This window comes from Neophocaena asiaeorientalis, unplaced genomic scaffold (genome assembly GCF_003031525.2).
Source record: "Neophocaena asiaeorientalis asiaeorientalis breed wild unplaced genomic scaffold, Neophocaena_asiaeorientalis_V1.1 scaffold126, whole genome shotgun sequence".
NCBI classification, from domain to species: Eukaryota; Metazoa; Chordata; class Mammalia; order Artiodactyla; family Phocoenidae; genus Neophocaena; species Neophocaena asiaeorientalis.
This window is the reverse complement of record NW_020174565.1, coordinates 1923644-1938742: the sequence shown is the minus strand read 5'-3', so window position 1 is coordinate 1938742 and position 15099 is coordinate 1923644. Positions and strand designations below refer to the sequence as shown.

The following is a 15099-nucleotide window of genomic DNA, read 5'->3' as shown; positions in this document are numbered from 1 at the left end:
AGGGAAATTAAATGATTAAGATTGCACTGCTAATTAGTGGTAGAGCTACTCCAGCTTAGGTTTGTCCTGTTCCAAAGTGTGTACTCTTTTGACTGTGCATATTGACTCCCTAAACTAGGACTGGAACGGAAGATTACTGAAGATTAACTGTACTAGGAATAATCTACTGATACTTTCACCTAGTGTCAATGTTGATGTTAGTGAGTGCTTACATAGGACATCTCATAAGAATTATGGATGTTGTTAGTACGAGTGATGAAGTGGAAAAAACAGAGGCAAGACAGATGAAAGGGAAGGACTTTATTTCATTTAAAAGGAGAGACACCCATCTAAAAAGTGTGGCTAGAGTCATGTTTTCAAATTTCCTGATAACAGCCATAGTAGAGAGAGAGGAAAAAAATGAGTACTTTGTGTTGAGCTGCTGAATCAAATAGAGGTAGTCGGAACTGGATTTGAATTCTGGTTCTGTCATTTACTAATTAGCTTACACAGGCTAATAATACCGAAGTTTAGCTTTTTCATCTGTTGGATGGCTGAAATAATTATTCTTTCATAGGGTGGTTGTTGTATTAAATGAGATATTGTATTCAAAGCACTTTAACATTTTAGCCCCCCAAAAATTTTAGTCCTGCTGCCTTTATAACTAACTGTGCAAATGATTCAATTTTCCATACCAGTAGAGATGAAAATGAATGTGGGTAACATAAGACTGTGCTGAGCTTTTGCAGCTCTGCTTATTCTAGATTCTGGGTTACTGATCAAGTCTGGCAGTTATTTCTAAAGCGTATTTATTTTTGTGGTATTGTTTTAACCACTTTTTGATGCTTTTTCTACTAGTATAGTTCCTAATATAACTACTGATTTCACCATAAAAATAATTTTACTTCTGTGTCTGGATGTACTTAGTTGCAAATGACAAAATACACAAGGGCACATATACACACGCTAGGGTACACACACACACACACACACACACACACGCACACTCAAACACCAGCTTAAACAATAGTGAAACGTATTATCTTATGTAACAGGAGGCCTCTAGGTAGGGTAGGCTGCAGGGTTTGTTGATTCAGCAGCTCAGCACATGGTACTCATTTTTTGTTTCTTTCTCTCCACTATGGCTGTTGTCAGCAAATTTGAAAACAGGACTCCTTGTTCACATTTAGTGAATTGAGCCCCTTCTACATGGAATTTGGCTCTTGCCTTTCATCTTATTGCACTGTCTTAATATATGTTTAGTGGTGAATAATTAGCCTCTTGCTGGTTGGCTTAATCTAATCAGAATGTACCCTTGGAGTTATATGCTGCATGGAGGGGGAATTCTTCTGGAATGACAACAAAACAGAGGCACACTGGGTAGGCAGCCAAGAGAATCCGCTAAATCTCCAGAGATTGTCTTCCACCTGGATCATTTAGATGTAGCTCATGGAGACAGGCCTATGAAAAGGACTAGGGAATTTTTGCATAGCCATTCAGTCTAAGATTTTTCAATATTGGGTATTTTAAAATGTATCATAAATGCACATTAGAAAATTAAATGTGAATTGATTAATGGCAAATGCAATTCTTTATTTTGTCATAGGGACCAGTTGATAGCCATGAGAGAGAAAAAGGGACATGCACAAGCTGTGTTTGATCATCTCATAAATGAGAAAAAAGCCTGTGAAGAGAGAATCTATGAGGAAGAACAGAGATACAGAACACTCTTTACCATGAGGCAAAGAAATCTATCAAATGTTAAGGTGAGTATTATTTTTAGACTGTTTTAGAATGAAGGAAATAGTGATAGTCAAATTAACAGCTAGTTTGATGCACTCATTTTTCATACTGAAGTAGCAAAGATGTTTAGATTTTTTAAATAAATATGTTAGCATAATAAACATGCAATGTTTCATTTTTTTAATTTCCTATAATTATATTCATGCAGCATATGAATGCTGTATGCATTCTTTTCAGTGCAGTTTATGTGCACTCTCATTTTGTCACTGTACTTTTATTTCAAAGTCTACTGATGGCAGGTTATTCAGAGCCATTTTTACGTTTTTAACAGGAAATGTGAAAATAGTTAGTTTTGTTTCTGAATAAACATAATTTGAATGTTTACCAGCCACTTCTTTTTAAAAAATGAGGATATTTTACACTTGCATATGTTTTAATTGAACAGTAACTAGTCAGAAACAAGGAGATCATATGGTAAAATGTGTCTTTTTAGATCTGAAGTTTTATTAAGTTTTATAAAGCTATACATATTAAATTTTTTGATATATGACTAAATGATATACATTTAGCTAAGTGATTCACATCCCATTTTACATTTCATAAGAGTTGTTACATTTAATTGACATAATAGATACCATAGTTTTTAAAAATATATTTATAAATATTACTATTACTTGAAATGCAACAGAAATTACTTCTCAAAAATGAACAACCCCTAGGAATGATGGAAACAAATTAGCAAGAAAGTTATAGGAAGTATAAAATTAATTCAAAATACTGCAGAATGTTGTTTTGATATGAAATTTTAAAATTCTAAAGAGTATGCATAGAAAACAAATTTATGGTTACCAAAGGGGAAAGGGGGGGAGATAAATTAGGAGTTTGAGATTAACATATACACACTACTATATATAACATAGATAACCAACAAGGACCTACTGTATACCACAGGGAACGATACTCAATATTTTGTAATAACCTATAAGGAAAAAGAATCTGAAAAAACATATATATATATACATAGATATATATACATATATCTGAATCACTTTGCTATACACCTGAAACTAACACAACATTGTAAATCAACTGTACTTCAATAAAAAAATTAAAATGAAGTAAAAATAATAAAAAATAAACAACTCTACTGTATTTTATTAAAACTATTTCCTACAAAACTTTAAAAATTATATATTATCATAATATACTTTTATCAGATATTTTTGATCCTGATATTTATATATTCAATTATGATATGTATTCAATAAATTCAGTTCCCTTTTTTCCTTTTAACATTTCAAAGACATTGCTAATACATTTTCAAAAAGATTATTTGGAACAAATATACATCGAATAGACATGTATGTGAGTGAATGAACATACCATCTATAATGCTACTGCTGTGATCCCTCCTATAAGAAAATTATTAATAAAAGAGCAATACTTTTATTAATAATAGTGCCAAGTAACATTTTTCCCTGTTAAATGTGGCTTTTACGTAGAAAAAGGTATGTTGGGTTTTTGTGTTTTTTGTCTTAAAAATATGAAATTAACTGGTGCCATCTAGTGGCAACAAATGTTGCCTCCTCTTGGAGGAGTTCCTGGAGGTTTGATGGACTGGGGAAGCTTAAAGTCAAAGGCAGCTCTCAAAACAAGAAGCTTTAAGTTACTTACTGAGTTAAGCATCATTCCCCACCTCATATTTTATCACAGCAGTGGAATTATTTGTTTGAATTCTACCACATTTTCCAATTGTACTGATGCTGAGGACACTGGGATTTCAGGAATCATTTACTGAGCGGCATTTCAACACTTTAATGGAACCATAATAATTAGTGAAATGACAAAATATGGTCGTCAGGAGAGAGATGAAGGGAAAAAATCCTGTATAACTAGCCTCTCAGTAATTGAGAGCTGTATTTCTTTTCATCCCGAAGCTGTCTCTGCTTTCCCATCCCAAAGTGTACCTACATCCAGCCATTCGAACACATCACATAGTCTCGGGTTTTTTTCTTAGCACCAATCTCTATTTGAACTTGCTTTGTTCATTCGTTTTTACTTCTTTGCTGTCTGACTAATCCTGCTATAATAATGTCTTCTTTACGAAGACAGGAAATTTTCTGCCACATTCCCCTCTGTATCCTAAAAGCTCAGAACTATGGCTGGCACAAGGGAGGGTCTCCAAAAAAATCATTGAATGACTGAATGAATGATTAAATGGATGAATGTATGCTTTTTTGGGTGTAATTTTTCTGTCCACATGCATGATAGTGGCTAAAAGCAGTAGCATTTCAAAGATTCTTTCCATACCGCATCAGACTGATACTTTAGCAAATATTCATGCTGTATGCAGAAGCTGAATATCTCTCTCTCTCTCTCTCTCTCATCCTCTCTCCTTGATAATACATAAGAAATTTGGCATCTATTCTCTTCCATCTAGGTGAAAATGGTTAAATTGTCTGTTGCTTTCCTACAATTAAGGATTCTGCTAAATATCTCAATAATGCTTTTCAAATAACCTTTTAATTTATATGAAATTGTCTTGAATAGGTCTTTGTTGTGCATTCACCTTATATGATCAGCAGAGTAGAGGTCGAACATGAAAAGTTTAGAGATTGATATAGCTCATCATTAGTGACACTATCTATGATTATGATCAGTTCTTGATGTGAAAGAGTGGAAAGACAATGAAATTCCTCATGGAAAACCTATTCTCATCCCTGTTTAGAAATTGGATGAGGTAAAATATTGTAAATATGTCTATAATGTAAAGCATCCCCAGAAAGAAACAAGGATTATTAGGCATCATTATAAATGTGGTGTTATTAATCTGGGTTGTCCCTGCTGGACAAAAGAATTGATCACAATTATGGATCATCTAAAGAAATTGCTTATTAAAAAACTTTATAAAAGCCACAATGGAATTAATTGAGGATGCGAGAAAACACACCATAGAATTAGAAATACGAACAGCTAATAAAATACTTTAAGAAAAAAATACATAAACGTCAGAGAGCAGGCAGTGTGGTGCTAGGGTTAAATTCAGTCTTTTTCAGTAAGCAATTCCAATGAGATATCTTTAAATGATAGATTTCTTGAATGCCATTCAGTTTTTACTAACTGCCTATAATTTGCAAATGCAAATTGCTTAAGATTAAAATTTTGTTCATTAGAGTACTATGGCTGTAGCTACTAATCTCCCTCTTTGCTTCTGGGAAGGTCCAAACAAAACTGGAGTTTAAAGCATTTTAATCTATCATGAGCCATCCTCAGAAGTCCCACTTGCCTTTTCTACATCAGTGCCTTTCTCTAGTGTTCTTTTGGTAGTCTTGCTCTCCTCCCTATAACTTAGGGTATGATATGAGAGGGGTACAGTGAACTACTGATACAGTGAATCTGTGGCAGACACAAGCAATTTCCAGATTGAGTTCTAGCAGAGACAGTCTCCCAATACTTTGTATTGTTTATTAGTTTTTATTTTGCTTCATATTTCCCACTCTCAGGAAATACCTCTTCCCTTGTCTATTGCTATTTCAAGTTTGGCTATTGAATCATTTCTTGACTCTTTCATGTGATAAATTCTTAGCTTAATATACAGGCAGTGATTCACTAATTTATCAGACAGCCAGATACAGACATAGTAAAAATCAGAAACAAATTTAATCTGAGATCATTTTAAAGATTACATAATTTTGAAAATTATTCTCCTATTGGCCACTCATCATTTCTTCATTCACGTGACTAGTTTATGAGTACTGCTGTTTTGGGGGCACTTAATATTGGACGACCAAAACCCTAGCCTCAATTTAAAAATGTAATCAGCAGGAAAATGGAAGATGTGAAAAACAGACTTGAATATAGTGACAACATTCAAATTACAAACAGTAAATTGTGTTCCTGGCTCACTGACTTGCTATATTAGGTATTATTATAAATAAAAAACATGTATTCTTTGTTCTTAATAGTGGGAAATGAATGCATTTTCATTGGAAACATTTAGAAGACTGACCAATGAATCTCCTAGGCAAGAATAGTTTGCCTTGATGATTTTCTTACCACCAGAAGATTTTCATACAGCATGAAATTTTAAAAACTTAAGAATGTATTTTGCATAATTAATAACTCTTTTAAAAATAATTCTGATAGGATTAAACATTAATTAATCACATGCAGTAACATTCATTAGGTTCATCGTGTTGCTTTTTTAAAGCAACTTGTTCAAATCTACAGCTCTTTGAGGAATGAACATTTTGATCTGAGGACTGGTAGCAAAACAGTACTAATTTTGTCTCTGGGACCCTTCAGGTTTTTGCACAAACCCACCCAGTCCTGCAATGATCATAAGGAGTTAGAAATCAAGAGAGGGTCACACTAGAATATAAAGGAAAAATGTAGCATGGATATGAGTCATTCCCAAATAAAAGTTTAATATATTTTGAATGTTTGCTTAGAGCATGATTCATTAAACAAGGAAGAAACTTCCCTTCTTTCTGCATCTTTCTGTAACATCATGTTGCGTCTTACAGATATGTTCATGAATTACTGCTAATACTATGGGTTAAGGCACTATATATAAAGTTTAAATAGAATTTTTATTGTTTGAACTGGCAATCAACTACGTTTTCAGTTTTTTTCCCCAACTATCTAGAGGCATCTATTACAACTACTTGGCTATAGTCCATTTCAGTTTTTCTGTATATTGGTATTTTTTTCTACATAGTTGTGATAATACTCTATGATCACACTTTGGAATTATGATTTTTCCAAGTAACATTAATTTCCTAGTGGGTCTGCCACTTTTGAAATGTCTTCTCCTACTGCAGTGTAATATCATAAATATGTGATTTTCTCTTTTGATCAATTAATTATGTTTCCAAATATCAAATTTCATTGTTAAGTATACCTTACGTGATAATGCTTTATACTAGATTCAATTTCCAATCATTTAATGCTGAACATCTGTTGGTCTACAGTTCTTCTGTTTTGTACTTCGTTCAAGATATTGGTATCAGAAATTTCTTGGAGTTTTAAAAATGAAATAATAAGCTTTTGTTCTTTTTTCTGTGCTAAATAGCATGAGGCATTTCAGTTCCTTAAAAGTTTGAGAAATTCTCCCATGATACTATCAAGATATGTGAAAAGTCAGAGGTTTTACCTTACTTACAAGCTAACAAGTTAGCTGCCACTGCTTTACAAGAGCTGACAGAAGACTTGAAACTCCTGGGTGAGAGACAGAGGACTATTACTCAGTACACATGGCTGTGTGAGCTTCATGTTTGTAGGTTCCCCTTGGCTCCAAGTCTCATGGGAGTAACGTGAACGTGGTCCAGGTAGATGCTCCATACACAGGGGGTTTTTATCACAGCTAATGAACCTGGAATGTAGAAAAACCCCAATTTTATAAGTGAGCTTCTAGCAAACTTGCCCAGCCTTTGCCCCAGAGGAAGGCATTACACTGTCTATGCAGTAAATTTTGAAAAGATAGTTCCGGATAAAAGCTGTCACAGAAGTGTATAAACATCATGGTGAATTGCCTCCCAAAATATATTATCTGAGCTTGGTTCTTTTGTGAAGAAAAACATTTCAAAATTTATTCTATATCTTCTTTGGTTTTTACATAATTAATATTTTCTAGTTTTTGTGTCAGTATTTTAAATTTATTTTGTCTAGAAAAGGTCGTTTTAATGAGATTTTCAAATTTATCATTAAGTTGTATGACATAGGAATAGTTTCATCTTTTCTGCTTCTGTAGTTATAATTTTCTCATGTATTAGCCTCTTATTTTTCCTTTTCCTTGATTAGTCTTAATTTTTTACCTTCTAGTTGTTTTTTCCACAAACTCCAAATTTTCATTTGTTTATAAAGATAAATTATTTTTGTTTTTAATTCATTAATTTCAGCTTTTTTCTTTATCATTCCGTTTGATTGATTTTCATAATTCTATTTTCTGTTTGTTTCTTTTTTAGAAACTTGAGTTGAATACGTTTTTGTTTTTCACTCATAATATTCATGTATTCTCTGAGTACAATTTTAATATGTAGCATTCTTATTTAATATTTTTACTTGCACATTGGCTTAGTCAAAAATTAGGGAATTTAACATCCTTGAGACTTTTTGAGGGGGAAAAAGGACAATAGATAAATAAAATAATTATTTATAAGATTTTTTTATTTCCACAGGTTGGGAGCAGAGGGTAGTAGGTATTGTTTAAATTTATGTTAAGGAGTGATGCCAGCAAGATAGTGTAATAGGAAATTTCTACTGTCTTTCTCTAAAGAAACCAATTTTGACAGTCACTAAGGGGCAAGAGTACCTTTGTAGAAGTCCAGAGTCCAGGGGAGCATTTCTTGCACAACATCGAGCAAAAAATTCTGAGATAGGGTGAATTGGACAGGGTAAAGGAAGAGTTTCATTTTGCCTACGTCACCTCTCCCCCAAGGTGGCATAGCTCAGTGCCGAAGGAGACCCCTTTGGCCTGCAACTTCTGAGATTGCTCTCACTGGGGGAAAGTGAGGGCATATTAGTGAGTGCTTAGCTTCCCCAATGTGCTTAACTTCTTGGCTGTAGGATGAAGCCAAGAGGCCCACTTCTTTCTCACCCCATCCAGAATACTGATGTGAGCAGCACGACTGAGGGGCAGGGAGAGACAGGTACACAATAGTCCGTGCTTGTAACACATCGCAGGGATGTGTATCCAACTATATAGATTGCATCATGGATCCTGCCCATTAGACCTGGGGATGCTTTACCAGTGGACACTTCCTACTGGTCCATGGGCATCCCTAATGCTCTGAGCACCTCACTCACAGACCCTTCCCCCATGGGCAGTAAATGTGAACTTTTGCAGATGGCTATTGAGCATGCACAGAAAGGCAGCCCAGCTCCGTGGGATTGAGAGAAAGCACACAAACTTGAGTATTTAGCATTGCCCTAGGAAAAGCAGATAGGAAGCTGTCAGCACTCCGCTGGCTTTGCAGACTTAAAAGAAGGCACACAATCTTAAGAATTCCATTACTCACTGCATACACAGGAAGTGGGCTCTGGGCTGAGCATGCAAACAGGAGACCCCAATCCATGCCTTTCACATGCACTCAAAGAAGGTAAAAGAATTCCACCCCAAGAGGAAATAAGAAGTGTGGAGCAGATATATCCATAGAAAAGGTCTGAGAAAGTCACGGCATCCTTCGCTGGGCTAATAAATGAAGTTATCTCTCTCCCTAAGCAAGTCAGTAAAGACTAGAAAAGGTGACTGTTTTTTCAAATGTAAATAGAACAACAAAAGCCTTCAAGGAACATAAAAAATTAAGGAAACAAGACACTAGTAAAGGAACACAATAATTTTCCAGTAACCTACCCCAAAGAAATGGAGATTTACAATTTGCCTGATACAGAATTTAATACAGTTGTTTTGAGGAGGCTCAGTGAACTACAAGAAAGCACCGAAGGACAGTCCAATGAAATCAGGCAAATAATACACAAATGAAACAAGAAGTTTAGCAGAGAAATAGCAATTGTAAAAAAAAAAAAAAGATAATCTGAAACTGAAGAATACAGTGAGTGAAATGAAAAAAAAAAAAGCAACAGAGAGCATCAGTAGCAGACTTGATTAAGCAAAAGAAAGAATCTGTGAAGTAGAAGACAGGTTATTTGAAATTATTCAGTCAGAGAAGAACAAAGAAAAAGAATGACAGAGAATAAAGAAAGTTTATGTGAAATATGAGGTACCATCAAGAGAAACAATCTATGCATTATTGGAGTCTGGCAGGAAAGGGAGAAAGGGGCAGAAAGTTTGTTAAAAGAAAGGATAAAGAGCAAGACCCAATTATATGCTGCCTACAAGAGATTCATTTCACATTTGAACACACACAGACTGAATGGGAAGAGAATTTAAAAAAATATATTCCATGCAAACGTAAACCAAAGAGAGAGCAGGGGTAGCTCTACTTGTATAAGACCAAGTAGACTTTAAGTAAAAACGTAACAAGAGTTTTACTTACCTGTAAACAGGTCATTACATAATAATAAAGGGGGCAATTCATGAAAAGGATATAACAATTATAAATATATATATGCATCTAATATCAAAGCACCTAAATATATTGAGCAAATATACTAACAGACATAAAGGGAGAAATAGACAACAATACAATGATAGTAGGGGACTTTAATACCTCACTTTCAACAATGGATACATTATTTAGACAGAAAATCAATAATGAAACATTAGACTTGAACTACACTTTAGGCCAAAACAGACATGTATAGAACATTACATCAAACAGCAACAGATGACACAGTCTTCTTAAGCAAACACAGCACATGCTCTGGAGTACATCATAAATTAGGTCATAAAACAAGTCATAACAAATTTTAAAAGGCTGAAATTATACCAAGTATCTTTTCCAAACACGGTTGTATGAAGCTGGAAATTAGCAACAAGAGGAAACTAGAAAATTCACAAATATGTAGAACTTATACTCCAAACCAAAGTCAAAGAATAAATCAAATGGGAAATAAAAAATATCTTGAAACAAAAATGGAAACATAATATACCAAATTTATGGGATGCAGCAAAAGCAGTTTTAAGAGGGAAGTTTATAATAATAAATGTCTACAAGGTAAAAGAAAGATCTTTCAACCAGCCTAACTTCATACTTCAAGGAACCAGAAAAAGAAGAACAAACTGAACCCAAAATTAGGAGAAGGAAGAAAATAACAGACATAATAGCAGAAGTAAATGAAATAGAGGCTGGAAAACAATAGAAAACACCAATGACACTAAAAACTGTTTTTTTGAAAAGATAGACAAGAGTTTAGTTAGACTAAGAAAAAATAAATTAAAAATAAAAGGAACCATTACAACTGATACCACAGAAATACAAAGAATTATAAGAGATTACTATGAAATATTATGTGTCAACAAATTGGATAACCTTGAAGAAAGAATACATTTCTAGAAATATATAACCTACCAAGACTGAATTGTGAAGAAATAGGAAATCTGAACAGATGGATTACTAGTAAGGAGATTGAATTAATAATCAAAACCTCCCCAACAAAGAAAACCCCAGGACCTTTACTGGTGAGTCCAACCAAACATTTAAGAATTAATACCAATGCTTCTCAAACTTTTCCAAAAAATATTGAAGAAGAGGGAACACTTCCAAACTCATTTCAAATTTTACCCTGATACCAAAGCCAGACAAGGACACTACAAGAAAAAAGCCTACAGGCCAATATCCTTAGTAAACATATGTGCAAAAATCCTCAACAAAATGCTAGCAAACCCAATTTAACAGCACATTAAAAGGACCAAACACATAGCCAAGTCATATTTATCCCTGGGATGCAAGGCTAGTTCAACATACACAAATCAATAAATGAATAAAGGCAATACAACACATTAACAGAATGAAGGGTAAATATTATATAATAATCTCAACAGATGTAGAAAAAGCATTTGACAAAATTCAACATCCATTCATAATTTTAAAAAACCAGTTAGGTGTAGAAGGAATGTACCTCAACGTAGTAAAGGCTGACAAGCCCACAGCTAACATCATTCTTCATCATCAAAAGCTTTCAGCTTTTCCTCTAAGGTCAAGAAGAAGGCAAGGATGTTCACATCACTTGTGTTCAACACAGTACTGAAAGTCCTAGCCAGAGTAATTAGGAAGGGAAAAGAAAAATCATCCAACAGGAAAGGAAGAAATAAAATAGTCTCTGATAGCCACATAGAAAAGAATGAAACTGGACCCCTATTTTACACCACTCAAAAAAATTAACTTGAAATGAAGTAAAGTCCTAAATATGAGACTTGAAGCTATAAAACTCCTGGAAAATAAACATAGGAAAAAAATCTCCTTGACACTGGTCTTGGGAACAGTTTTTTTGCATATAATACCATAAGCATATGAAACAAATGCACAAGTTAAAAAGTAGGACTGCATCAAACTAAAAAGCTTCTGCACAGCAAAAGAAATAATCAATACATTGAAAAGGCAGCCTACCAAATGGGAGAAAATATTTGCAAACCATATATCTGATAAGGGGTTAATAGCCAACATATAAGTAACTCATACAACTCAGTAGCAAAATAACAGAAATAATCCAGTTAACAATGGGTGGAGGCTGAGGCAAGATTAAAGGGACCAGAGAAGCTCATCAAGATGAGGAGATCAACCACCTGAGAGGAGATTAAAGAAGTGCAGCCCCCCCCCCCACACCCTAACCTTGTCAGAGACCCCACCCTTGAGCGATTGTTAGAAAACCCTCATCAGATCCTCTGGGGGTGGGTGAGACACACAGTTTTTCGAGGTAGGAGCCCGCTGTGTTCCCCTTTGCCTGGCACAGTAATAAAGCTCTCCTTTTCTACTTCACACCCCCTCAAAATGGTGGAGGACCTGAAAAGACATTTTTCCAAAGAAGACATACAAATGGCCAGTAGATAAATGAAAAGGTAAAAGTATTCAGCATTACTAATCAGGGCAATGCAAATCAAAACCACACTGGGATATCACCTCACATCTGTCAGAATGGCTTTTATCAAAAATGCAAGAAATAAGTTTTGGCCAGGTTGTAGAAAAAAGGGAACCTTTGTACACTGTTGGTGGGAGTCTAAATTGGCATAGCCATTATTGGAAACAGCATGGAGATTCCTCAGAAAGTTAAAAGCAGAAATATACAGAAATCCCACTTCTCTGTATATATTAGAAGGAAACAAAATGTATTTTGAAGAGCTATATGCACCCCCACGTTCATGGTCGCATTATTATTTCCTCAACAGTAGCCAAGTTGAGGAAACAGCCTAAGTGTCTGTTAATGGATGAATGGATAAAGAAAATGTGAGAAGTAAATGAGAAAGAAGGAAATCCTGCCATTTGCAACAAGGTGGATAAGCTTAGAGGACACTCTGCTAAGTGAAATAAGCCAGACAGAGAAAGATAAATACTGTATGATCTTACTATTTGTGGGATATTAAAAAATAGAAAAGTTGAACTCATAGGAACAGAGTACAGTAGAATGATGGTTAGCAGAGGTAAGGGGGTGGGTGAAATGGGGGAGATGCTGGTCAAAGGATACAAGCCTTCAGTTATAAGATCAATAAGTTCTGAGGATCTAATGTATAGAATAGCTGTTAAATGATCAGTTTGGTCATAATTCTTTTTATATAATCATAATTCTCTCCTGTGTATTGTTCTAAAGTTAATATTATCAATCCCTGCTCTTCTTTTTTTTTTTTTTTTTAGATGTTGGGGGGAGGAGGAGTTTATTAATTTATTTATTTTTGCTGTGTTGGGTCTTCGTTTCTGTTCGAGGGCTTTCTCTACTTGTGGCAAGCGGGGGCCACTCTTCATTGCAGTGTGCGGGCCTCTCACTATCACGGCCTCTCTTGTTTCAGAGCACAGGCTGCAGACGCACAGGCTCAGTAGTTGTGGCTCACAGGCCTAGTTGCTCCGCAGCATGTGGGATCTTCCCAGACCAGGGCTCGAACCCGTGTCCCCTGCATTAGCAGGCAGATTCTCAACCACTGTGCCACCAGGGAAGCCCCCTGCTCTTCTTGTTAGACTAATCTAATTTTGCGTTTTATTATCAACGATTGTGGCTTATTTTTTAGATGTGCATTTGTAACCTTTATAGAGCAATATTTAGGATGATTTTGCTTTTTCAATCTATTCAGATTTAGTAATTTAATTAATTTATATGATAGCTTTATTGATTCTTGCTTCTATCATCTTGCTTAATGCTTTCCATGTTGACACTACCTTTCTACTTTTGTCATTATTACTTTTTTGGTATATTGATGGTTGTCGTTTGATTTTATTGCTTTTAATAATATAATGTGGAGACATTCTACTTTTAATTATATTACTGTTTCAAATTTCCATCTAAATGTGTTCTTATATGACTAATGCAGGTAAACAATGGGAGATAAAGCTAAGGATGTAGGTCTGGGATATATCACAAAGACCCAGTTGAAAAGTTTACACTTAATTTGTAAAGCAGTGAGAGACGTGAAGAATTTTCGTGGAGTGCGGTGTGCTCAGAGATAGGCTGTAGCAAGACCAATTCGACAGCATTTTGTAGGATGACATGACATGAAATGAAGTGAAAGCACAAGTTGCAGATATTAGTTACCAAAAAAGTGCATTTGTCATCAGAGGGAAGTGATGAGACACTGATAGAACTGGAAGACTGATGTCAAAATGGTTGTGATATGCAAATAAAAGAACCAGAATTTATAGGAGGTGCTACGATATTGGTTGACTTGAAAAAAATATAGTAACATTTGTGGTAAAAAGAATTTTTGATGATTGGCTTACTGAGAAGATGATCTGTTTTGGACAAGTAGAGGAAACTGGGGAAGGAGTTGAAATGGAGAAGTGGAAACTGGGGAAGGAGTTGAAATGGAGAAGATTGGTGAGTCAGCTCCCGTGTTGATGGTTAAAGACATGGGAGCTTATGAAAACTTTGAAGAGAAGCGTTAGAGAGTATCTGAAGATAGAACCTGGGTGAGCAGGTTGTTTCCTTCTTTCTCATTGCTGTCTGCAGCTCTGCAGGCCAACTAGAGCCCACTCCTCAGAAGTTTGTATCCCATGCTCACAGAGCCTGTCTTCCAGCCCAAAGACACTAGCCTCAGTCAAGAGGTCTGAATTTCATCTCCACAGGGATCAACAGTGCCAAACATTGCCAGAGTGTTGAGTCACACGTTCTTAATTTGGCCATTAAGAGAACATCAGTGGTAGAAAGAGTGGTATCAGTAGATTGATAAGGCCAGAAGATTAAATATAAAGGTGAAAGTAGCCAGAATACTGAAAGAAATTAGAGAAGTCAGCTTTAGAATACTCTTTCAAGAACTTTGGTAATAAAGGAACTTATGTATTTCTATTTATTTGTTGGCAAATTTCAGATCCCAGGTAAGTTTTCCAGCAAAGGGGAAAGAGACAAGATTGAGGGAGAGATTGTATTATATGTCATATAATGCATTTTTGCTTAAATATTTGGTTCCCATTCCACTTTGTGACGCATTTGAGGAAGAGAATGATGCCTCACTCATGTGAGTACTTCCAGAGTCCATCACAATGTCTAGGACAGTATAAGAAGTCAGTATTTGCTGAATTGAAGTCCAAATGAAGTGATGTAACTCCTAAACGAATCAGTGAAAGAGTGAGATTTGTATTTCAGTTTACTTTGGCAGGAACAGAGAATATTGCTATTCATTCATTCATTCATCCATCCATTTATTTATTCATTTTGAAGTCATGTCTTGAGAGTCAGAATCTGGGTGAGCTTCTGAACATGGAAAGTATAGAGTAACACCTGCTCTCATTTAGCTTCACTGAGCAGTGATGAAGAAACAGGTACAAGTAAGTTAAA

General features: G+C 35.1%; 1 protein-coding gene across 1 annotated transcript in view; it reads left to right on the top strand.

Moving 5' to 3' along the window:
* The window catches only part of CCDC178 (coiled-coil domain containing 178), a 350545-nt gene that overhangs the window by 126896 nt on the left and 208550 nt on the right, over positions 1-15099 (top strand). The window contains exon 17 of the mRNA XM_024757945.1: positions 1586-1745. Coding sequence (XP_024613713.1) covers positions 1586-1745 — 160 coding nt within the window. The remainder of the gene's footprint in view (positions 1-1585; positions 1746-15099) is intronic.